Source organism: Oryctolagus cuniculus, chromosome 6, assembly GCF_051225735.1.
Source record: "Oryctolagus cuniculus isolate XC-2025 breed Fujian yellow rabbit chromosome 6, ASM5122573v1, whole genome shotgun sequence".
Taxonomy (NCBI): Eukaryota; Metazoa; Chordata; class Mammalia; order Lagomorpha; family Leporidae; genus Oryctolagus; species Oryctolagus cuniculus.
Window position 1 is genome coordinate 94,755,349 of NC_142872.1, and position 26,025 is coordinate 94,781,373.

The 26,025-nt window shown below is 36.2% G+C and overlaps 1 protein-coding gene across 11 annotated transcripts in view; it reads left to right on the plus strand.

Moving 5' to 3' along the window:
- The window catches only part of C6H8orf34 (chromosome 6 C8orf34 homolog), a 498,572-nt gene that overhangs the window by 170,972 nt on the left and 301,575 nt on the right, over positions 1-26,025 (plus strand). For all 11 annotated transcript variants that reach the window (XM_089335333.1, XM_089335332.1, XM_089335329.1 and 8 more), the window contains one exon: positions 5,267-5,439. In XM_089335333.1, the coding sequence (XP_089191459.1) occupies positions 5,267-5,439 (173 nt within the window). The remainder of the gene's footprint in view (positions 1-5,266; positions 5,440-26,025) is intronic.

A 26,025-nucleotide genomic window follows, 5' to 3' on the forward strand; every position in this document is an offset into this window, starting at 1 on the left:
AAATTGCATGCTATGAAATGTGGCAGAGTAGATGAAAATCAAGAAGACTGTTTTTTTTTTTTTTAAATAATGTTCCAAAGTTAATCATCCTAAAGTAGTATAAACTGAAACTATTTAATGTCCTTGCACTCCATTTATAATCGACATTATGGAAAGTATATGCAAACAGTTAAACATTAGTAATAAAACCTGACAGCCACAGCACCTCATCATATGGTTTGAAAAATATAGTGTAGTGATTTTCTCCTTTCATATTTTCCATATTACACTTTAGCATTTTGACTAGTAATACATAGATTATCCATTTTTTCACTTAATGTGATATAAAGTTTTTGAGGAAATGTATACTGATAAATATTATTAAAGCAAAACAAAATTTTAAAATATTCCTTCTACTTGCTGAAGTATTAGCCACCCCCAGTTCTCACTAATTACTATGGAACAGTAAAGGCTGATGGAAAGAGCTTTTAACTATGAGCTTCCGTTTGTTTCTTTAATCACTAACTAAAGTTCAACATGCAGGTTGTTATCAAATCTAATTTAATGATATTTTGTATGAGATTTATGTATTCCCAAAACTCATTTTTGTGAACTGGGAGGATTAAAATAATTTATTCCAAAGTTTAAGTTTTTATAAGAAACATTTGTTATAAAACTTGATAACCATCCTGCATACTTTCTTCTGATATGACTTTTAAAATTATGTAAAACAATGTTGTCTATGAATCATTCATATGGTTTTTAGTTAGGCCCAAAGATATTTCATGATTCACCACATATGCATTGTTTTCCATTCTTTATTTTTAATCTGATGAACACTTGTTTGGGTGCTTATTTCAGGAAATCAGAAATGTGCTAGTTATTGTGGAGGGAAACACAGTTTAAGACATGATCCCAGCCTTCCATGAATGCATAGTTTTATTGAGAAGATAAATCAGACCCATGTAACATAGGACTAATCTTGTGTTTTGCTGGTATCTGGCAAACAAAGCAGTTGAATTTATGGGTTAGCCACTGGGTGCTGGCTTCTCAGAGAGAGTGGGTCCAGGAAAAAATGATTACTTCCTGGATAGGTAAGCTTCTTGCTGATGGTGAACACTAAGCAAATCTGTAAACACTGGAAAAATTTTTAGGTGGGAATTATTTTCTTATTAAATTTAAGCATACTTGCTTAGGAACTTCAACATGTACCACTAGCTCTAAAGGACAAAAGAACATGTATTTTTATATTTCTAAAGAACAATTTAGGATTTACGAAGCTTGCTCATAAAATTTTAATTGATTTGTTTATCCATGCACAGAGTAAAATATTTTCAAAAGCATTTTGCATTCAATTTACATTTAAAAATTCCTTTTTCCATGTACTGATACTTGTAGTGTGTTATTTGTAGTGATCGGAAAACTCTTTTTACTAAGACCCTCTCAGTAAAGATACACGAAAAGACGTTACTTAACTTAATCTAATAAAAACAAATTGTCTGTGGTTCCTGCATTCACTCTTGTCCTTAACATTATATCCTATTACAAAACTTCATTCCCTTCTCTGATGAACTTCTACTTCTTCATTTTTTTGTTATTGGAGTTTTTACATAGTCCACAAATACCCTAAGCAATCAACTGGATAATTATTATACTGTTGAATGAAAATAACACTCACAATAGGAATCCTTTTATGGACTACAAAAGCCCATTGAGGATATCATGCGGGCTGGACAAGCAGATTATATGGTGTCTTAAATAGTTTTAAGAACTTTTGCACTATTGCTTTCACCTGTAATGTAGACTAGAAATCCTGAAAATTCTGTCTTGCAAATATCCAATAAAGCTACATACAAGGGAATAAGATATTGCTCAATGCAAATCTCAGAGAAAGGAGCTTGTGAGAAAAGACTGGAAACCATCCAAAAGGAAAGTCTATGTCCAAACTAGAAAGACAGAGTTGAAGCAAGAAGCTGCCCTAAGCATTGCAGCATATCCTGGGTGACTTAATGCCTTTGACTTTAACAACTGTGCTGCTACTGTGTGGGAGACTGATGGTGCTAATGGCCCTGTTCTCCAACCACTCTGTGCCTGTGCTTTTTTGACATGTGACTTTAGAGTTCCTCTCTTAATGATAAAATTTATTTCCCTACACACATGATTTACTTTAGTTCACAGCAGAAGTTAGCACATACCACTTACAAACCTAGGTCTCCACAGGCCATGCATGCTTCTATTTGCTATCATGCATTTCTGCCATTGTCAAAAGAAGCTCATGTCTATGTTACTCCACTGGCCTCAGAAAGAGGAGAAGAAACACTTGGAACAAGCCCAGCTGTATCATGTGACAGCCAACTCCACCACCCCTCAGACACATGAGGAAGACCAGGGGGGATCTGTGGGAATGGAATGGGAGAGGGAGCGGGAGATGGGAGGGTTGCGGGTGGAAGGGAAATTATGGGGGGGAAGCCATTGTAATCCATAAATTGTACTTTGGAAATTTATGTTTATTAAATAAAAGTTTAAAAAAATAAACAATTTGTCCAAAGAAAAATCTACTGTTTTAATCTATTATCTTAAAACTTCTATAGTCAACAATTTGCAGAAATAACAACATTTTTATAAAGGGAAACTATTCTACTCCCATCTTTTCATCAATACTAAAATGTTTGGTCTTAACAGAGCTTTGTCCATTCAGAAAAATAAAATTTAATGAGCCCGACCTTTCATATGTAAAATACTTTCTATCTCCTCTGAACCTGTTTTTAGCTCTTTATATTGCTTTGTTCCTCAGCTATTGCTCACTAAATTCCTACTTCCAGTTGGAGTTAAACATCATAGATGTACCATTCCTCCTCTCTGTATTTTCTCACAGCAGTGGTGTCTATAATTTTATTGAATATCCCAGTAAGCAACTATTTCTGATTTTTCTGAATAACTTGTTGATCAGACCCAACTCTAAACTTTACTATTATTGTTCTGGGCCACACTGCCTCAATCCACCAATTATAGTTGTCCCCATGATCAATTTCTTCACCTCAATTCTTACCTACATTTGAACCCATAGCAAGGCAATTCTGAGAGCCGAATTCTTCCTCATTATTTTGATGATATTAATAATGTGGAATTAATTATCCAACCTTTTTATATATGATCTAGGAAATAAAAGTTTCTGAGACAAATCTCTGTACCATCAATTTCCTGTTATGTTCCTCTGTCCATGCTGACAACCAAGCAAATATTTTTACCTATCTCCTCCATTCAAGTAGTTCTATTTACCTTTTTTCTCCACATATATCACATATGTAGGAATGATTTGAATGCAGTCTGTAAGCTTTAGTAATTGCATCTAACATTTGCACAGGGTTTTATGGTTTCTCTGTATTAACTACTAATTTGTTTGACACAAGAGGCTTTACGATTCTGATCATCTCCATTTTGCAGTTGGACTAAATGAAATTCATAGGATAAGTAACATTTCAAAATCTTACAGGTTGAAACAGATGGTGAAGTGGTATATATGTTCATAGGTGCTTTATTCTGAAAATGTCTTCACTAAAGTTTGCCTTTAAAACTAAAGGTATATTTAAAATGTAAGAATACTTTTCATTATACTTTCTGTATATCAAATGAGATTAAATCTCAACAGATGGAAAAGGCTTTCCACTTATATTAATTGGGTTATATGAAGTCCAATTGTAGTGCTTTGCTTTCTGACACTAGGAACGAAGTTCAGGAGTTCAGAATAGTTGCAAAGTTTTATAAACACTCTAACTAAAATTTATTTGCTGCATATTCATGTAGACCCAATTAATATTAAGCTACTCAACTACTTTTGGGTTCTTACTACCACTTGCAGAAATGCTCATCAAATATTTCACCATTTTTTACCCATTGCTTTTGATATTGTATTTGTTAGTTACATACTACTTTGAATATATTGTAATACTTTATTTGTATTTGGTGTTGTATATTAGATTTATTTTTTGAATTATAAAAGCTTAATATCAGATATGATGAATTTTTCAAGACATAATTCTAATATTTGTCACTAAATATAATTTAAGCAAATCTTGTGTTTCTCAGATCAAAGTCTTAAAATATATATTTGAGAGAGACACACACACACACCCCCCAAAACAGAGGGAGATCAGCCAGCCACTGCTACCCTCCCTTAATATCTGCAGTAGCTGGGACTGGGTCTGGCTGAATTCAGGAGCTCAGAAATCAATCTGGGTTTCTCACAAGGGTATCAGGAATTCAAATACTTGAGCCATCACCTGCTGCCTCCCAGGGTGCATATCAGCATGAAGCTGGAAAGCAGAGCTGTGACTCTAACCCATGTGCTCTGATATGGGATGTGGGCATCCCACATGGTGTGTTAACCACTGCAGCAAATGTCTGCCCCAGAACAAGATATTCTAAAAAGACATTTATTATTACAAGTACAAATTTAGCATGGAATATTAAAAGGATATGGGAATGCCACAACTTGAAATTAAAACGCCCTGAAATCCCTCCACTAAAATAAAATTATGTTAAATTTTGCCTTATTCACCTTTGTTTTCCCCAGCATAACAAACAGTACTTTGTGCATAGTAAATCTTAACATATATTAGATCATGAGTATATAAATGATGATTATATGCCTAAGTGAATTTCTAAACAAAAATTAGATACTATTAGTAATTCTTTTTAAATTGTCCTTTTTGCACTTAAAATATCCCTAGAAATTATACATATCAGTTTTCTCATGCAATATCATTTTAATATCTGTGTCATATCTAATTTTGGGAAAATCGATTAATATATTTTGAATTATGGCATATCTGTCATCGATATTGCCTTCATTTGAACTTCCATTGTATCTCTAAAAGTCCAAAATGCCTCTCGGTTGGACAAAATAGGCCCTTTCAGGCCACTCTCCTCTTGCCCTGACCCCAAACCAATACCCACCTGAGAAATTATTTGCCATTCCCCAGAAGTGACACCAACATTTTTCACTCTGTGGGCCCCATGATACACTCTTCCTTCCATTCTTTGTCCCTTCAAATTCAACCATGGTTTCATTCCTGGATTTCCTATCCCAGTGGCCTTCAGAAATTAACATAAGTCACATAGAACAAGTCATGTAGTAAAGTTGGAGAGAACTGAAGTTTTATGTCAATTCAGAAAGAAAGGAACATTTTGATCCAAATAAGTGGTCAAGTTCTAGACAAGATCTTTTCTGTTTTCCTACTAGCAAGAAAAAGTGGCCCAAGACAACATATTCTTTTCTTCTCTTCAGGAAACAATTGCTTTTAATTCTTCTCTTCTGAGGCCCCGTGTGATTGGAGAATGGATTGGCAGAGAAGACAATGATGCTGATCCTCTTGCTGCTGAAATGCTACAGCCTCCAATTCCAAGAAGTAAAAATGACCAATGGGAAAGTGAAGACAGTGGCTCTAGCCCTGCAGGAAGGTGAGTGAGATGTTGTCTTAGATTCTATATTATCAGTTATTAAAAAGGAAAAGGAAAAATACATTAAATTGCATGATTTCAATGAAAGAATTGTTTTCACCAAACCTATGTAGAAAATAGGATATACTTAGGTTAAAAATGTATTACTTTCTTTTAAAACTAGAATGATACTAGACTTGCTATGAGGTTATGGTTTTGACGATTTTCTTCATATCTTTGATATCTTTATCGTCTTGTTACTAACACCAAATAGGGAGATAATTTCAGGAATGTTAGCTATCAGTCAATATCTGCTATAATACTGAGCATGGAGTGGCTGGCTAAGATCAGAGGAGGGTATCAGTGTCATGGCACAGTAGGTTAGGCCACCAATTGTAAGGATGCTGGCATCCTACACAGAGTGCTGATTAGAGTCCTGTCTGCTCTGCTTGTAATCCAGCTTCCTGCTGATGTCCCTGGGAAGGTGGTGGATGGGAAGTTGTTGGGGCCTGCCATCCACATAGGTGACCAGGAGAGTGTTTAGACTCCTGACTTCTGCCTGATCTAACTGTTATGGGTCATTTGGGGAGTACACCAGCAGACTGAAGATCTCTTTCTCTCTCTCTGTATCTCCCTCTCTGTCTCTATCACAATGGCTTTAAAAGAAAAACATAATTGGAGGGAGCACATCTGATGTGCTAGAACAATGTAGTCAGTCATCATGGAGAAGAAAGTTAATGGATCTGTAATAGAGAGGAGATGGAGTTAGTGTGGAATATAAAGACCAAAATAAAAATTTAAAAAAATTGTAATGTGAAACTAGTTGAATATAATTATTTAAATTTTCTTTAATTTTTATTTTGTTTAAGTAATACAAATTTTATGTATTTCATATACACAGATTTAGACACTTAGTGATATTTCCCACCATACATTCCATCCTGCCTATGTTTCCACCCTTCTTCCTCTTCCCACTCCTATTCCCACTGTTCAGTTTTACAAAGATTTATTTTCAGTTTTACTTTATACTCATAATATTAACTATACACTAACTAAAGAGTTCAACAAATAGTATAAAGAACAAAACACTGTTCCTCCACAGTAGACAAGGACTGTAACAATCACTGAATTTTAAAATGTCAACTTAATTCCTATATATTACATTTTAGGTATGCTATTAGTTACCACAGATCAGGGAAAATATATGGTGTTTGTCTGTTTGGGACTGGCTTATTTCACTAAATACATGGTTTAAATTGTATCTATTTTGTACCAATAAACAGGCTTTCACTTTTTTTTCTTTCCACTGAGTGGTATCCCATATTATATATGTACCTTAATTTCCTTATCAGTCATCAGTTTATGGACATTTGTGTCAATTCCATATCTTAGCTATTGTGAATGAGCTGCAATGAACATGGAGGTACAGATAACCCTTTCATATGATGATTTTATTTTGTTTGGGTAAATTCCCAGGATAGGTATTACTGGGTTATGTGATAGATCTAATTTAGATTTCTGAGGTATCTCCATACTGTCTTCCACAATAGCTGTACCTGTTTACATTCCCATTGAAAGTGGATTACGGTACCTTTTTCTCCTTACCAGCATTTGTTGTTTGTTGATTTCCATATGAAAGCCATTCTGACTGGATTGAGGTGAAACCTCACTGTGATTTTGATTTGCGTTTTCCTGATATCTAGTAATCCTGAGCACTTTTTCAGGTGTCTGTTGACAATTTGAATTTTCTCTTTTAAAAAATTCATAACTGGATTCTTTGCTTTGTTGTTATTGAGTTTCTTGGGCTCTTTATAGATTCTGGATATAAATCCTTTCTTAGTTGGGTAGTTTGCAAATATATTCTGCCATTCAGTCGGTTGCCTGTTCACTTTGTTGTAGATATTTTGGTAGTGCAGAAGCCTCTAAGCCTCTTGTTATTCCATTTGTCAATTTTGGCTTTGATTGCCTGTGTATCATGGTATTTTCCAATAAGTCATTGCCCATGCCAGTGTGTTGCAGAGTTTTCTCAATGTTCTCTACTAATTTGATGGTTTCAGATTGTAGATTTAGGTCTCTGATCCATTTTGATGGAGTTTTGTGTAAGATGTAAGATAGGGATCTTGTTTCATATTTCTGGACACAGAGAACCAATTTTCCCAACACCATTCGTTGAAGAGACAGTACTTTTTCCATGGATTGATTTTAGCTCCTTTGTCAAAGATTAGTTGGCTACATATTTATGGATTGATTTCTGGGTTTTCTAATTTTTTCCAATGATTAACATATCGTCTTTTTTTGCCTTTAGCAGGTTTTTTCAATTATAACTGGTCTGTAGTACATCTTGAAACTTCGTATTGTGATGCCTCCAGCTTTGTTTTTCTTGTGTAAGATTGGTTTAGCTACTTGTGGTATTTTGTGTTTCCATATGAATTTCAACCTCATTTTTTTCCTAGAACTGAGAAGAATGTCCTTGATATTTTGATTGGGATTGCATTTAATCTCTAATTTGCTTTCATTAGTATGAGCACTTTGATTATATTAATTCTTCCAATCTGTGAACATGGAAGATGTTTCCTTTTTTTGTATCTTCTTCAATTTCTTTCTATAATGTTTTATAATTTTCATCACAGAGTGTGGTGGAATGGGAAGGCCATACCAAGATGGCTGCTGGCAACAAACTGCCTGGCAACAGGCTGTGATTGGATGGCTTTGGAAACCACATGACGAGGGATCCTGCCTGGCAACAGCGCTGTGATTGGATGGCTTTGGAAACTGCCTGGAAACAGGGTGTGATGTGTTAGTGCATAGATCACCCCTTGACCAGATTGGCTGCCTTGGTTTAAGCTGCTGTAGCAACTGAAATAAATGAGTCTGCAGGCTGCTCGCCTCAGGCCTGCTTTCACCCAACTTCCGGTGTCTGTCTGGTGACTCCGTGCCTCTTGCCCTCACCATGCTCTCCTCTCAGAATGATTCCACCGCAACACAGAGATCTTTATCTCCTTGGTTAAATTTATTTCAAGATATTTAATTTTTTTGTTGCTGTTATGAATGGGATTGTTCTTACAAGTTCTTTTCCAGCCATGGCCTTTTCTATGTATACAAAGGCTATTTCTTTGTGTGTGTTAATGTTATATACTAGAATTTCACTAAACTCTGAGTTCCAATAGTCTGTGGAATCTTTTTGTTCCTGTATATATAGAAACATGTCATCCACAAATAGGGGTAGTTTGACTTCCTCCTTCACAATTTATATCTCTTGGATTTCTTTTTCTTGCCTAATGGCACTGGCTAAAACTTCCAGGACTATATCGAGTAGCAGTGGTGAAAGTAGGCATCCTTTTCTGATTTCAGATTTCAGTGGAAATCGTTCCAATTTTTCCCCATTTAATAAGAAGCTGGCTGTGGGTTTGTCATAAATTGCCTTGATTATGTTGAGAAATATGCGTTCTATCCCAATTTACTTATGATTTTTATCATGAAAAGATGTTGTATTTTATCAAATGCTCTCTCTGCATCTATTGATATAATGGTATGGTTTCTGTTCTTCAGTTTGCTAATGTGATGTATCACATATATTGATTTGGGAATGTTGATCCATTCCTTGCATATCAGGGATAAATCCTTCTTGGTTTGAGTGAATTATCTTTCTGAAGTAACGTTGGATTTGATTAGCTAATATTTTGTTGAGGATTTTGGCATCTACATTCATCAGAAAATTGGTTTATAGTTCACTTTCTCTGTTATATCTTTCTCTGATTTAGGAAAAAGATGATGGTAGCCTCATAGAAGGATTTTGGTAGGATTCCTTTCATTTTAATTATTTTTAATAGCTTGAGAAGAATTGGAATTAGTTCTTAAAAGTCTGGTAGCATTCAGCAGTGAAGCTATCCAGTCCTGGACTTTTATTTGATTTCAAGGTTCTTTATTACAGAGTCAGTCTCTGTCTTGGTTTGGTTGATTGTGTGTGTCCAGGAATCTATCAATTTCTTCTAGGTTTTCTGATTTGTTGGCATACAATTATTTGTAGTAATTCCTAATGATTCATTTTATTTCTGTGGTGTTTGTTACATTTTCTTATTGATCTCTGATTTTATTGATTTGGCTTTTCTCCCACTTTTTTTTTTTAAGTTCAGCCAATGGTATATCAATTTGGCTATTTTCTCAAAAAAAAAAAAAAAAAAAAAAAACCCAGCCCTTAATTTCATCAACCCTTTTGTATTTTTTGTTTACATTTTGTTTATTTCTTCTCTAATTTGATTCATTTATTTCCTCTTACTAATTTTGAGTTTGGGTTGCTGTTTTACTAGGTCATTTGTATGCATCAATAGCTTATTTATTTAGTGCCTTCCCAATTTCTTGATTTAGGCACAAATTGCTATAAACTTCCCTGTTAACACTGCTTTTGCTGTATCCCATAATGTGGTAGAATGAGAAGGTGATGGCTGCTGGTAAGCGAGCATCAGTTACTTAGGAATGGCTTTGAAACCCACTTGGCAATGGAGCCTGACTGGCAACAGGTTGTGATTGGATGGCTTTGAAAACTACATGGCAACAGGCTGTGATTGGTTAGGGCATAAACCACCCCTTGACCGGATTGGCTGCCTTGGCTATTTAAGCTGATGTAGCAACTGAAATAAATGAGTTTGCAGGCTGCTCGCTTCTGGCCCACTTTCACCTGACTCCCGGAGTCCTGTGTGGGATCCACCATGCTCCTCCTCTCAGAACAAACCCACAGTAACATCATAGGTTCTGATATGTTGCATTGTCATCTTCATTGAATTCCAGAAATTTTTTTATTTTTCTTTTGATTTCTTTAACCCACTGTTCATTCAGGAGCATGTTGTTCAGTCTCCATGTGTATGCATATGTTCTACAGATTCTTAAGTTTTTAATTTCCAGCTTCACTCCATTGCATTCAGAAAATATTTGTGGTATGATTTTATTTTTTTTTAATTTGATAGGACTTGCTTTATGGCCTTGCATATGGTCTATCCTAGAGAAAGTTCTGTGTACTGATGAACAGAATGTGTATTCTGCTACTTTGAGATGAAAGGTTCAGTGGACATCAGTTAGGTTCATTTGGTCCATAGTGTCAATTAGCTCTGTTATTTCTTTGTTAATTTTTTGGGATATTTTGTTAATTTTTTGTTAATATTGCTTTTGTTAATTTTGATCTGTCCATTGATGAAACTGGGTTGTTAAAGTCCCCCATTACTGTCGTATTAGAATCTATGTTTCCCTTTAAATACATTATCATTTGTCCTAAATACCCAGACACCCTGTAATTGGGTGCATATACATTTGTTATACTCACATCTTCCTGTTTAATTGATCCCTTAATCATTACATAGTACCCTTCTTTGTCTCTTTTAAAAGGTTTTTTAAATTTAATTTTTTAAGTTATACAGGTTTAATATATTTCATATATACAAATTTAGGAACATAGTATGATTTCATACCCTACCCTTTCTCCTCCCCACACACTCCAGTGCTTCTTCCTCCTCCCTCGTGAAATCCTGTCTTAAATCTTACCATGATCTATTTTCATTGTGCTTAATGATCATATAGTTAACCCTACTTTAAGTAATAGAGTGCAACAAACAGTATGAAGATAAAGAAAAAAACAGAATAAAGCCAAATTAAAAAAAAAAAAAAAACATTCCTCTATAGAAGAGACAAGGGTTATAAGCAATCATCAAATCTCAGGATGTCTGTTTCAGTCCAATACAATACATTTCAGGTATGCTATCAGCTACATGCTATCTTTTTGGGATTGGCTTATTTCAGTCAGTATAATGGATTCCAGTTTGACCATCTTGTTGCGAAAGATAGGATTTCTTTTTTTACAGCTGACTAGTACTCCATAGTTTATATATAACTGTAATTCGTTTTCCAGTCAACAGTCAATGGACATCTGGGTTGATTCCATTTCTTTGCTATTGTGAACTGTGCTGCAGTGAATATGGGGGTACAGATAACTCTTTCATATAGTTATTTCTTTTGGTTTGGATAAATTCCCAAGAGTGAGATGACTGGATCATATTGTAGGTCTATATTCAGATTTCTGAGATATCGCCATACTGTCTTCCACAGTGGTTGCACCAGTTTACATTCCCACGAAGAATAGATCAGGTTACCTTTTCCCAACATCCTCACCAACAATTTTCATTTGATGATTTCTGTATGCAAGCTGTTTAACTGGAGTGAGGTGGAACCTTGCTTTGATTTTGATTTGCATTTCCCTTATGGCTAGTGATTGTGAGCATTTTCATAAGTGTCAGTAAGCCATCTTAATTTCCTCTCTTGAAAAATGCCTGTTTAAGTCTTTTGACCATTTTTTCACTGGATCATCTGTTTTGTTGTTGTTGAATTTCTTGAGCACTTTATATTTTCTGGATTTTAACCCTTTATCCATTGCACAGTTTGCAAATATTTTTTTCTCCCATTCTGTCAGTTGTCTCTTCACTTTGCTGAGTGATTCTTTTGCAGTATGGAAGCTTCTAGGCTTGATGTAACCCAATGTGTCGATTTTGGCTTTGATTGTGTGCACTTTTGGGGTCTTTTCCAAGAAGTCTTGGCCAATGCCAATGTCTTGTAGAGTTTCCCCCATGTTATCTAATGACTTGGTGATATTGGGTCTTTGATCCACTTTGAGTGGATTTTTGTGTAAGGTATAAGGTAGTGGGCTAGTTTCATACTTCTGCACATAGAGATCCAGTTTTCCCAGCACCATTTGTTAAAGAGACTCTCCCTGCTTCGTGGGTTGATTTTATCGACTTTATCAAATGTAAATTGGCTGTGGATGCATGGATTGATTTCTGGAGTTTATATGCTGTTCCATTGGTCTACAAGTCTGTTTTTTGTGACAGTATCATGCTGTTTTGATCATAACTGCCCTGTAGTATGTCTTGAAGTCAGGTATTGTGATGCTTGTTTTTGTTGTACAAGATTGCTTTAGATATTCAGGATCTCTTGTGTTTCCATATGAATTTCAGCATAATTTTCCTTAGATTGAGAAGAATGTCCTTGGTATTTTGATTGCCATCACATTGAATCTCTAAATTGCTTTTTGATAGTATGGAAATTTTTATGATGTTGATTCTTCTAATCCATGAACATGGTAGATTTTTCTGCTTTTTAATATCTTCTATTTCTTTCTTTAGTGTTTTGTAATTTTAAACATAGAGATCTTTGACATCCTTGGCTAAATTTACTGCAAGGTATTTGATCCTTTTTGGAGGTATTGTGAATGGGACTAATCTTAAAAACTCTTTCTGAGCCATGACATTGTCTGTATATACAAAGGTTATTGATTTTTCTGTGATTTTGTATCTTTCCACGTCACATACTCTTTTATGAGTTCAAATAGTCTCTCAGTGGAATCTTTTGGATCCCCTTTATCATGTCATCTGCAAATAGAAATAGTTTGATTTCCTCCTTTCTAATTTGTATCCCTTTGATTTTTTTTTCTTGCCTAATGGATTGGCTAAAATTTCCAGGACTGTATTAAATAGCAATGGTGAGAGTGGGTATCCTTTTCTGATTCTGGATTTTAGGGGGAATGCTCCCAGCTTTTCCCCATTCACTAGGATTCTGGCTGTGTATTTGTCATATATTGCCTTGATTATGTTGAGGAATGTTCTTTCTATATCCATTTTGCTTAAGGTTTTCATCATGAAAGGATATATTATTCTACCAAAGGCCTTTTCTGCATCTATTGAGATAATCATATGGTTTTTCTTCTTTAGTTTGTCAATGTGATGTATCACGTTAAATGATTTGCAAATGTTGAACTGTCCCTGCATACCAGGGATAAATCACTCTTGGTCCGGGTGAATGATTTTTCTGCTGTGTTGTTGGATTTGATTGCAGTGTATTTTGTTGAGGATCTTTGCATCTATGTTCATCAGGGATATTAGTCTATAGTTCTTTTTCTCTACCACTTTTATTTACTACTTTCTTTACTACTACTTTTATTGCAACTTTTTCTGGTTTAGGAATTAAGACAATGCAGGCTTCATAAAAAGAGTTTGGGATGGTTCCTTCCCTTTGAATTGTTTTGAATAGCTTGAGAAGAAGTAGAATAATTTCTTGTTTAGATGTCTGGAAGAATTCAGCAGAGAACCATCCAATCTTGGGCTTTTAGTTGTTGGGAGGGTCTTTATTACTGATTCAATTTCCATCTTGGCTATTGGTCTGTTTAGGTTCTATGCATCTTCAAGACTCAATTTTGATTGGTTCTGTGTTTCTAAGAATTTATCCATTTTCTTGGGGTTTCCTAATTTGTTGGCATACAGCTCTTTGTAGTAATTTCTGATGATTCTTTTTATTTCTGTGTTGTCTGTTGTTGCATTTCCTTTTTCATCTCTGGTTGTATTGATTTGGGTCTTTTCCCTTTTTTTTTGTTAGTTGCACCAATGGTATTTCAATTTTGCTTATTTTGTCAAAAAACTAGCTCTTCATTTCACTGATTTTTGAATTTTTTGTTTCAATTTTGTTTATTTCTTCTCTAATTTTAATTATTTCTTTTTCCTACTAATTTTGGATTTGATTTGTTGTTGTTTTTCTAGTTCCTTGAGATGCATTAATAGCTCATGTATTTGGTACCTTTCCAATTTCTTCATGAAGGTATTGATTGCTATAAACTTCCCTCTTAATACTACTTTTATTGTATCTCATAAGTTTTGATATAATATGTTGTCATCTTGATTTATTTGTAGAAATTTTTTTTTATTTCTCTGTTGATTTCTTTTCTGGCACAGATAGTCATCATTCTGAAAGAACGTGAAGGCAAAAAATCACCCAGTAATCCAAAGCAAAAAATATTTATGGGTAAATATCATGGCAAAGTTTTTAGTTATCTATAGTGACCTTGAATGTAAATGGCCAATATTCTCTAATTAAAATATACAGTTTCTTTGTGTAGCCATCCTTAAGAATTTTTTGTAATACTGGTTGAATAATGACAATTTTTTTCACTTTCTGTTTGTTATGGAAGGTCTTTATATGGGAACTTTGCAGGGTACAGTATTTTGTGGTGACAGTGTTTTTCTCTTAAGACTTGGACTATTTCTCTGCACTCTTTCCAAGCCTGTAGGGTTTCTAATGAGAAGTCCTCTGTGAATCTTATTGGAGATCCTTTGAGTAATCCAGCATTTCTCTCATGTACATTTTAGATTGTTTTCTTTATGTTTTACTGTTGATAGTTTGACTATAGTGTGTGGTAGTGAAGATCTTTTCAGGTCATGTCTATGAGGGATTCTTTGTGCTTCCTGTAATTGGACATCTATTTCTTTTTCCATATTGGGGAAGTTTTCTGTGATTATTTCACTAAATAAGTCTTCTAATCCATTCTTTATTATCACATCTTCAGGAACTCCTAAGAGCCATCTGTTGGGTCATTTAATAGCATCCTTTAAATCTCCAACACTGTTTTTAAAAGTTCCAATTATTATTATTATTCCTTCTTCTTCTTCCCCTTTTTCTTCCCCTTCTCCTCCTTCTCCTTGACCAAAAAAGTCCCAAAGATTTGTCTTCTGGCTAGGATATTCTTCCTTCTGCTTCTACCTCACCAACTCTATTGTTAAGGCTTTCCATAGTATTTTTATTTGACACATTGAATTTTTCATTTCTAGTATTTCTGGTTTATTTCTCTTCAAAATCACAATTTCATGGGAAAAATTTTCATCCGTGTACCGTATGGATTTCTTTAACTCACGATTTTGCCTCTCTTTGTTTCTGAGTGATCGTATGATTCATCTTGAATTCCATCTCAGGCATTTCATCAATCTCTTCATCTTCACATTCTAATATTGAAGTGTTGTTGTGTTCCTTGGGGTGGATTGTGTTGTCTTCCTTATTATTTCTTGAATTTCTGTATTTATTTTTAGTCATTTGTGGAAATACTTGTTGGTTTTCTCCTTCGATTGTCTGCTCTTCCAGTGAATATCCAGAGGCGTATTTTTGGGGTGGCTATGAAATTGTAAGCACTCCAAAATGGGGCGAGTATTCAAGCTGGCACCTGAGTTGAGTGTGGTAGATCTCTTGTTAGCAGAAAGTAGGGTGTTCACCTTTGTTGGCATAATAACGCCCTCACTTCCTCTCTTCCAATGTGATCAATGTCTAGGTGCTAGTCCACCATGGGTGCAATAGTCATCTGCACTTCAGCATGAACCACACAAACAATCTGAACAGTCCTCATGCTGAGCATGGATCCCACTCAGATACCCACCCCAGGCAATCAGGGAGCTTTGAGCTTGTGGAGCCACATACAGTGATGGTCCAGAGACCCAGCTACATCCTGTATCCTCTTGTGCATTTATATTCCCACAGTCTCAGCACACTAGGATCCCACAGTAATGGCATATAGAGGACCCACTCCATCCTACTAGCCTGTCCCATCCTGGGAGGGGAAGATATGTCAGAACCATCTGCCTATAGGTGCTCCACCTTGGCTGTTTGAGCCCCAGAACCTGTGATACGTTGATAGGCTAGGGGCACCTCACAGTCCTACATGGGTTTCTAGCTCCCTGTCAGTCCTCCCAGCAGACAAAAAAAGTCAGTGGGGAACACAGATTTTTCCCTCTGGTAAAATCTCTGGATCACATGGGTGCAGAAGAGCTGCCAGCCGTAGCTCCTGCTCATTTCACAGTGGTGTCTCCTCTCCACTGGTTGCTGGGTGAGCACACTCGAGCTGCTGCTGCCGCTACTGCTGTCAGGATGGCATCTCTTCCCTGCCATTTGCTGGGCCTGTGCACGAGAGCTGCTGTAGGCACTACTCGTGTCCAAAGTGGCACCCACTCTCTCTCAGCCAGTTGCTGGGTGCCATTGGCTGGGGGAGGTGGAGAGAGAGAAATGTGCCCCCTTTTTTCCCTAGGTTAGCTGATATCCTGTCCCCCTTAGGGTTCCTGGATGGACTTGATGGCAGTATAGTCTGCCAGGCTCTCCCTTTGGCTATACCACCAGTAGCATGGGCTGCTGCAGTCTGATCTCACCTCTTGTCCAAAACTGGTGCTTCTTCTCACTCTTGGCTGCTGCGGTTATCTGTTATGTCTGTGTTCGTTGCTGTGCACCCACTCCTTCCACACTGATCGTTAACGTCATTCTTCCTTAGATTTTCCACTGCAGTGTTCTCTCCAACTCCCCCTGGAATGTACTTCCTCCACTTTTTTTTTTTTTTTCCTGTTTTCTCCTATCCTAAAGCAGCATACCCTTTCCCCTATTCCATCATCTTGGAATCCTAATTTTTGAAGCCATTATGACTTAGGAACTTGAAACTACGTATTTCTCTCTCCTGATACTCAAAATGGTAGCAGGTATCTGCCTTAAGTGTTCATGTTCTGATAGAAGTGCAGTAGTGTTGAAATGTTGAGATCATATTTATTAGAAAATCTGTTTTCAGAATAATCATTTTTAATGTTTGTGATACGAATGTCAGTGATTAAAGCACAAAACAAAAATGAAAACTTCTACAAGAAGTTGGCATGCAAAGCATTATTGGAGGCCTGACTTACCTAACACAGAGAAAATATATTTAAATCCTCATGAATTAACATATGGCAGAAACTTACAGTCTCTGTGTTACTAGATGGCCGCCATACAGGAGTTTTTGCTGTGCATAGCATAGGCACAGTAACTTGGCATTTCCTATTTTAAATTTATCAGCAACCAATAACTATTCTTTCTCAAGGAGAAAATTATATTTTCTACAGTGTAATAGCTTTCAAGGATCCTTTGCTTTGACTTATCAGTTGGCTAGAAGGAAAAAAATTCAGAATACTCATTTCTGTGCCTCAGGCACACAGAAAACTGAGTCTATTTCCATGAAAAATAACTTTAAAATTATTCAAATTGTTGAAGTGTCCTCTACAAAGAGAAGAGAACCATTTTTAAAAATCCATTTACCTTCTTTTGTGAAATGTCAGATCAATTTCACCTGTCAATGAGGGTAATTTTATTTTCAATACCAGACTTGTGAAAACCTCTAGACCTTTAGTCATTGTTAGATCTTTAGTTCTTAAATGTAAAATAGAGAAATGTCAGCTTTCATTTGGTTTTCACTTAGTCATAACAATAATCAGAGCTATTTATTGCAAATGTTAGGGCTTCTATTTTTTCCAAGCTCCACTGAACTTTTATTCTTTCTTGAATACCCAATAAAAGGAATCTGTTCTGCAATCCTCACTGAATCCCTGATTCAGAATATGTAGTCAATGACAATCTCGCCCAAATGCTTGTCTTGAACATTGTTTTAATTTTTATTTTTTAGCTATACTTAAAGTATGAGTTGAAATAAATAAAGTGGTGAATATTCTGCCCCATTAGAACAAAGAGTTTTTATCTTGAGTAAATACAGAAAATGTGACAAACTATCTGTTAGAAGATATATTTTTCCCAATTTCTATTTTTCAAAGCATGATTTCTGAATTTAAACCAATAACACAGACAGCATTAGATTTGATTTAAATGGTAAGGAAAATTTGGGGAGAAAATTTTAATAGCTCTAGGGTCTATAACTATTGTATTAGCTCTTGCCTTCTGGTAGGAACATACATACTATAATTGTACCATCTTAAACATTAACAGGCAAAATTATATACTACCCTCTGAAAAGAAAATTTCACTTTCAAGCATGACTTCATCCATTACCCAACTCATCCCCTACTTCCCAGGACGGGTACATTGTCTTGTCAGTACACATCTGTTACATGATGGAACAGGGCAGAGGGTGTCACTAGACATCTGTAAAATAAACATTTTTTAAAAAATAATGAGCATTGTTTTCCAAACTGGCTTTTTCCTATTGGTGATTGTGTAAGTTTTCTTTGAATGGCTGTGACCAAAACACTCCATATTTAGCACATAGCCAATTTTCCATTTCATGCAGAGTAATAGATTCCTAATAGGTTGGACTTCCACCATTAGGTTAGACAAAATTACACAAATGTCATATTATAGAAACCTGGAGTCTAATGGGTAGAAACTTTTCTGGAAACATTTTTGAGGAAATGATATACCTTACCTGAATTGTTATCCTTTAGGTGCTTCAAATACAATTTTGTGTGAAGAGGGCCGACAACTCGGGTACACATAGCTGACATTTGAAGTGTTAAGTGCTGGACAAAACAAAGGCAGGTGAGGGCATTGTGGGGAAACTAATGGGATAGGAGCAGAGATGCTAACCCAGGGTCCTAACTCTTCCACAGTCTCTGTGAGGGCCTCGAGAGTGCTGGAAGTGTTGTGTGTATGTGTTTGCAGACATTTCCCTGCGCTTTCCTGCCGCATCATTCTTAAGATTTTCAAAATGTTCAGAATTAAGAGAGCTTATGAGAGAAACATCTGAGTAAGAAAAGGAAAAGGTTCTCCTAAATCAATGTGTTGAGGAATGATTGAAGCTTTTCTGCAACTGTCAGAATCTACCTGTTGGCATCAGTTGCCATGACTTTTTTAGCTAGTTGATGAGAAAGCATGTACCTTCATTATACATTTTGAGTTACTGAAAGTAATCACACACTTGTAACATGAATGTAAATAAAAATTGAATATGATAAACCCATCTAATCTTGTTTTAAGCCATTTTAATTAGACTCTGTGCAATGGATTACCAAAAACTACTTATTAAACTGTAAATTTTAAAATAAGCACACACCTTGAAAACTTTAAGAAACCCGTCTGCAGCTGAAGTATCTTATTAAAAACAATAATAACATCTACAAATATTATAGATCAGGTGAATTCATTTTATTTTTTAAATGAAGATTGTTATTAGAGTGTAAAGAGGACATAAAATGAATAGAAAAATCTTAGAATTTAAGCATATATATTAAATATATTAATTAATGCTAAGTTTCCATTAAGAAGTTTTCCTTTTCATAAAAGCTCATAATTACTTCTGACATATCAGTAGATAAGGTCTGGAAGTATTCTCCTCTCACAGAAAGACAAATAGTAAGCATGTAAGTGTACTAATGCATACCACAAATCTATGTGGCATTAGGTGGTGTGAAGTAAAACAAGAAAAAAACAAAAACAAAACAAGATACAAAGGGGGACAATGGATCAATGAGATCAGAACTCATTTACTTCTGTTTACATGACAAGTGCTAGAACAAGGAAATGACTTTATTTTTGCCAGATTTTGACTATTGTAGACCTGGTAGAAAATATGCAATGCATATGGAAAAGGTAGTCAGATTTAGAAATTTAGTGGTATTCTAACATGCACATTTTAAGAATAAATGATACTGATTAATCAAAAATTAAATTGCAAAGAAATCAAAGAACAGAGGCCTTAAAATATCTAAAACACAGAAATTATAACTCATGTTTCACAAATTACCTTTAAAATATAGTTAAATCATATATTTATTTCAGAAAACTGATGCACGTTTGAACAGTGTCAAAATTTGCTCCATTTCATTTATTTAGAAATTCATTCATTTATTTATGAAGGAAATAGATATCTTAATTCAATTATTTTATGAAACACAGTACTTGTGATCATGGACTTCACTTCTATTAGATAGATAACATTTTGAACTTAATCAGTATCCAGATATCTTAACCCTGTACTACCTTAACGACTAAGCCATTTATTCTAATGATACTAAAGAGAACACTTACTTCATTTCTCATGAAATTATCTTGGTTGATTTTGGCTGATGAATGGAAGTTATACATTTATGATTTATCATTTGTTCCTAATTGTCCACATTTATATCTACATCCTTTTTCTATACATTTCTATATTTCCCTAGATTTTAATATTTCTCAAGTTGAAACACATAGGCATCCACCTACAATAATTTTTATTTTATTTAGTATGTCTGGTTAAAAAGAAGACATGCTGAAAGAAAGAGTTAATTTTTAAAATTCATCTATTTGTTGAATATGTTGGGCAGGTAATGTGAGACCAACATGAAGAAAACCCTAGTTTCAAAATACCTGCTTTAAGGTGAGAGTGACAACATAATAATAATATACAAATATTAAAATAATATATAAAATAATATATAATATATATGTCATATCTGCAGTTCAGTGCACACAGTATTTGGTATATGACAAACAATAACTAACTACTAACATGATTATAAAAACATCACAATTAGGCATGTTAACACAAAGATCTCATATATGTAAAAAATCTAAATGTAGAAATTGCATGGAAAACTTTTATGATCTCATTAATGCAAAGAGTTTAAACCATTTAATTTCTGTCTAAAGTCAAGAAAAGGGCCAGAGCTCTGCCTATGAGGTTGTGAGGATGAATACAACAAATTTAGGAGATAATTTGAGAGAAATCATCCAGTTTTTCACCACTGAGAACACATGAGGCGAAACCTAATAGGTACCGATGTGTGCTCAGAAACAGAGTGTGAAACAAAATGGAGCAAGGGCAGCCTGGGGTCAAGAGGGAGAGACACGTGTTCAGAGTGGAGCTTGAGAAGGGGACTGACCTGGAGAGGTAGCCCATGAAGGTAGGGCTCAGAGTGGCACTTTGATCTATCCTTCTCCATCTGATGCTCGTTTAAAGGTTGTCCTTCTAAAGCAAAACCAAATAAGCTTCTTGAGTATAGAAACAGCAGATTGAAATGTAAATTGCCAGTCTTTTTCATTAGGCCTCTTTTGGTTCCTTTTCTGTGTGGGAAGTAGTGACATGAAAAGACACATGGAAAATTCTAGAATGCCGCCCTTATTTTCTTTGAACTCTTGCTGCTGCTGCTATTACCCCTTAGAGATGGCTATGTGCTCTGTGGGCTTTACCTATCTTAACCCTTTTTATCTTCATGAATATTTTATTATTATCCCCATTTCAGAAATGAGAAAGCTATGTCCCAGAGGTGTAAAATCCCAGGATCTGATAACTACTAAGTGACTAAGCCCTGTTGTCTTACCCCAGATTCTGTGACCTAAAGTTCTTTGATATCTTACCTCTTCCAAGTGGAGTTCTAAGAATCCTGTTATCATGGAGACTTAGGTTCAAATTTGAGGAAGTGGCCAGAATGCTAAGTGTTCTTAGAAAGACCCCTCCAACATCTCCTCCCCATCTCACCAAACACTGGCCTCCCTGCCACAGATGCTTTGTCTCTTACTGTGGCCAGTTTCACTTCTAGGATTCTTAGGTGATGGGGCTGAAGAAGAGGAACATGTCACCTTTGTTCCAGTGCCTACAGAATTTATTCTTTCCCTAAAAACATCCCCAATTCAGAATGCTATGTTTTCCCACAGTGATCATTTTCCAAATCATCTTGTAGTAACAATTTGCCAATCCCCAGTCATTCACCTTACCCTGCTCACCCATCACTCTCTCCAATACCCTTCTGTCTTGGTGAAATCAATGTCAACACTGGTGATCTTTCCTCAGATCTAACCTTTTACTTCCTTTGCCTTTTTGCCACAGGTCTTGAATTCTGTCCAACCTCATCCACTCATTCCCTTTGTCACAGCTTGTGATAATCTTGTGATTATCATTACAAATCTATATTGTAAAGTTAAGGCCCAATACTCTTTATCTTCCACCTCTTGTCCTTCTAGTTCTTTCCCTGTATTTCCAAATTTTAACTGGATCCCAGATACCCTAATGCTCCCAAATCACCTTTCCCCTCTTTCCTCGTACTCGTTTTTTTTCTCTATTCAGTTTTTCCCATGGCTTTTCACTGTATTGGAATAGACCCTCAACTCTCTTGCTCCTCTTCTTGTTGTTACTCTCCTGGTAAAACTTCACCCTGGTATAGGATAGAACCAGCATAGGGTGGAGACCAACACATGACATACTGGCCAGTGTCTCTGATTCATAACTACCCAACTTCAAGGTACATTGGATCCACCCAACCATGCTACTGACAGACTAGTCCACTAACATACTCTCTTCAGTGCTGGCTTCACATCTTTCCTGCTCTCCTCAACTCTGCAACACTGCTCCACAATTCTCATTCTCAGTTGATGACTCTGCTTTATGCCTCACAGAGAGAAAATAGCTTCAGCAAGGGAAAAGAACTTCCATCAGCTCCTTCCAAGGAACACCAGTTGATTCTTGGCTCATCCATATCCCTGTCTTCTGCCATGGGTGAGCTGTTGGTGCCAGATCTGCATTCTTCCTCTGATGTAAATGCATAACTCCCTAGTTTTCCCTGCACTATTTGCTCTCCTAGATCATTCCCACCAAGATAAATGTATGGAGGGACTTCTCTCTAAAAAGGGAAGTCTCCCTAGTACTCAACTATTTTTGCTCCCTGCTTTTCATTCTTTTTACAACCAAGTTCTTCTCAGATGTCTTGTGTTCACTGTTCCCATTTCTTATGGGAATTGTATTCCTTCCAGCTACTGAAACCACTTTTGTCAATGTCACAAGATGACCTCTGTCAGTGTCACTCAATGTCTTTCAGATTAAATGGCTTTCTTTCTCAAGTCTCAACTTTAAGTCTCAACCCTATCTTACTTGACATGACTGCAGCATTCAAGGTTCCAACTCTGGCCTGGATTAAGATGGTGGAGTATGGAGGGAGCTTACTCCTACAGTCTAGGAGAAGATAATTTAGAAAAAGTGGAGAGAGTACAGACTCAGGGAAGAGTTAGGGAGAAAACAGCAGAGGAATCTCCATGCAAATTAGAAGGACACTGTGGACTGACGTGGAGGATGTGGATGTGCACAACTCAGGACCTCAGCAGCTGAGAGCCTCGGTACCAACTTTGGAGAGATGAGGCCAGACTTCAGCAGCCCAAACCGCTGGTGATAAAGCTGCAGGAAGAGCCTGTAAGGAAATTGGCTTGGAGCCCTGTGGGAGGTTGTGTACCTGCCAAATTAGAGGAGACAAAAAGAGGAGCACATTTCTCTCCACAATAACCCTGCAATAGTATCCTGTAACAAACAGATAGAGAGCAGGCACCATTTTGGACATATGTAACAGCTGTTCTAGCTCGTGTCTGTGCCCAGCAACCATCCAAGTGGAAATACCTGAGTCTGGCAGGGAGAACAGACAGGGGTCTGGATGTCTGTGACTGTGGGAGGCTTGTGTGCTGGGACTGTGAAAATACTGAGGCTGAATGGGAAGGCTCAGGGTATAGCTGGTACTTTGGGCAGTCACTGTGGTAGGCTCCACATGCTCATGGCTCCCTGGTTCCCTGGTGAAGGACATTTCTGAGGAATCTGTGCTTACACCAAGAACTGCACAGATCCTTGTGTGGTTCTTGTGGCAAGGCAAATGAATATTCTACCTATTGGGGCTAGTGCCCAGGCACTGGCCTCCTTTGAGGAAAGAAGGTGAGCTGAGTCTATGCCAACAGAACAGAACCAAACCTGTGCTCTAATTAAAGAGAGAGAGAGAGAGAGAGAGAGCAGATTTACCATGCCCAACCTGGGTGTGACTTTAGACACTCGCTTCACCCTAGAGCTCTAAACAGAGCTCACTGACCACCACATACCTCTAAGTATTCACTGAATAATGTACACTCCACTAATCCATTTAGTCATAGTCGGAGATAAAAGCTGCCACAGAGAAAAAAAACAAAGAAGAAACCAACAAGTATCTCCACAAGTGCCAAATAATAAATGCACCAGTTCAAAAGCAAGAATAAGGAAGACAACATGATGCCCTCAATGAACACAACACTTCAATACTAGAATGTGAAGATGAAGTGATTGAAGAAATGACAGAAATGAAATTCAAAAAATTGATCTAGGATTACTTAGAAATAATCAGAAACAAATGCAAGAACTAATGAAATCTGTACATGACATGAAAGAAAATTTCTCCCAAGAACTTTAGATCCTAAAGAGAAATCAAAATGAAATCTTGAAAATTAAAGATTTAATAGAACAAATAAAAATGCAGTGGAGAGCCTTAATAACAGAATTGGTGAAGCAGAAGAAAGAATATCCAACCTGGAAGACAAATTTCAGGTAATTATACAGTCAGACCAAAAACAAGAAGAAGAAATTAGAAAACTAAAAAATACTGTTGGGAATCTATAGGATACTATCAAATGACCCAACCTATGGGACCTAGGAGTTCCTGATGGTGTGGAAAGAAAGAAAGGATTAGAAGGCCTTTTTAAGTGAAATAATAACAGAAAATCTCCCTAACTTGGAGAAAGAAAGGGATATCCAAGTACAGGAAGCACATAGAACTCCTAACAGATATGACCAGAAAAGATCTTCCCCATGAAACTTTGAAATCAAACTCTCCACTGTAAAGCATAAAGTAAAATTCTAAAATGTGCATGAGAGAAATGCCAGATTACTTTCAGAGGATCTCCTGATTTAGGTTCACAGTGATTTTCTCATCATAAACCCTACAGACTAGGAGAGAATGGTGAGATATATTCCAAGTCTTAAGAGAAAAATCTGTCAAACCAGAATACTGTACACAGCAAACTCATTTATGAATGAAGGTGAAATAAAGACCCCTCCCATAACAAACAGAAATTGAAAGAATTTGTCACCACCCAGCCTTGCAAATGATGCTTAAGGATCTGCAGCACACAGAAAGATGGTCATCTTATGGAAGAAGGTGAAGGCAGAAAATCTCCCAGTAAAGATACAAAGGAAATCCAGAGTAAAAAATAGGAATATTTATGGAAATATTGCAAGGCAAAGTTGTTACTTGAATGTAAATAGTCTCAAATCTCCAGTTAAAAGACAAAGACTGGCTGAATGGATTAAAAAACAAAACCCATCTATGTGCTGCCTACAAGAAACACATCTCACCAACAAAGATGCATGCAGACTGAAAGTGAAAGGATGGACAAAGGTATCCCATGCTAACTGAAACAAAAAAAGAACTGGTGTAGCTATCCTCATATCAGACAAAATAGACTTTAACACAAAAACTGTTAAAAGAGAGGCAAAGAAGAGCAATATGTAATGATTAAGGCATCAATTCAACATGAAGATGTAACTATTATAAATGTATATGTACCCAATTATAGGGCACTTGGCTAGTAAGAAACTATAAGAGATTTAAAGGGAGACATAGACTCAAGTACAGTAGTAACAGGGGACTTTAATACCCCATTTTCACCAATGGGCAGATCAACCAGACAGAAAGTCAGCAAGGAAGCAACAGTTACTTGACACTAGAGACCAAATGGACCTAACAGATTTCTACAAAACATTCCGTTCTAGAGCTGCAGAATAGACATTCTTCTCACCAGTCCATGGAACTTTCTCTAGGACTGACCACATGCTAGGCCATAAAGCAATTCTCAGCAAATTCAAAAAAAAAATTGAATAATACCATGAATCTTCTTGGACTGCAATGGAATGAAGCTGGAAATCAGCAACTCAGGAATCTCTAGAACATATGGAAACACATGGAGACTGAATAACATGCTTCTGAATGAACAGTGGGTCATAGAAGAAATCAAGAGAAATCAAAATTTCTGGAAACAAATGGAGACAATAATACAACATATCAAAATGTATGGGATGCAGCAAAAGCAGGAAAAGTTTATAAGAGGAAAGTTTATAGCAATCAGTACCTACATGAAGAAATTGGAAAGGTACCAAATAAATGAGCTATCAATATATCTCAAGGATCTAGAAAAACAACAGGAATCCAAACCCAAAAGTTGTAGGAGAAAAGAGATAATTAAAATTTGAATAGA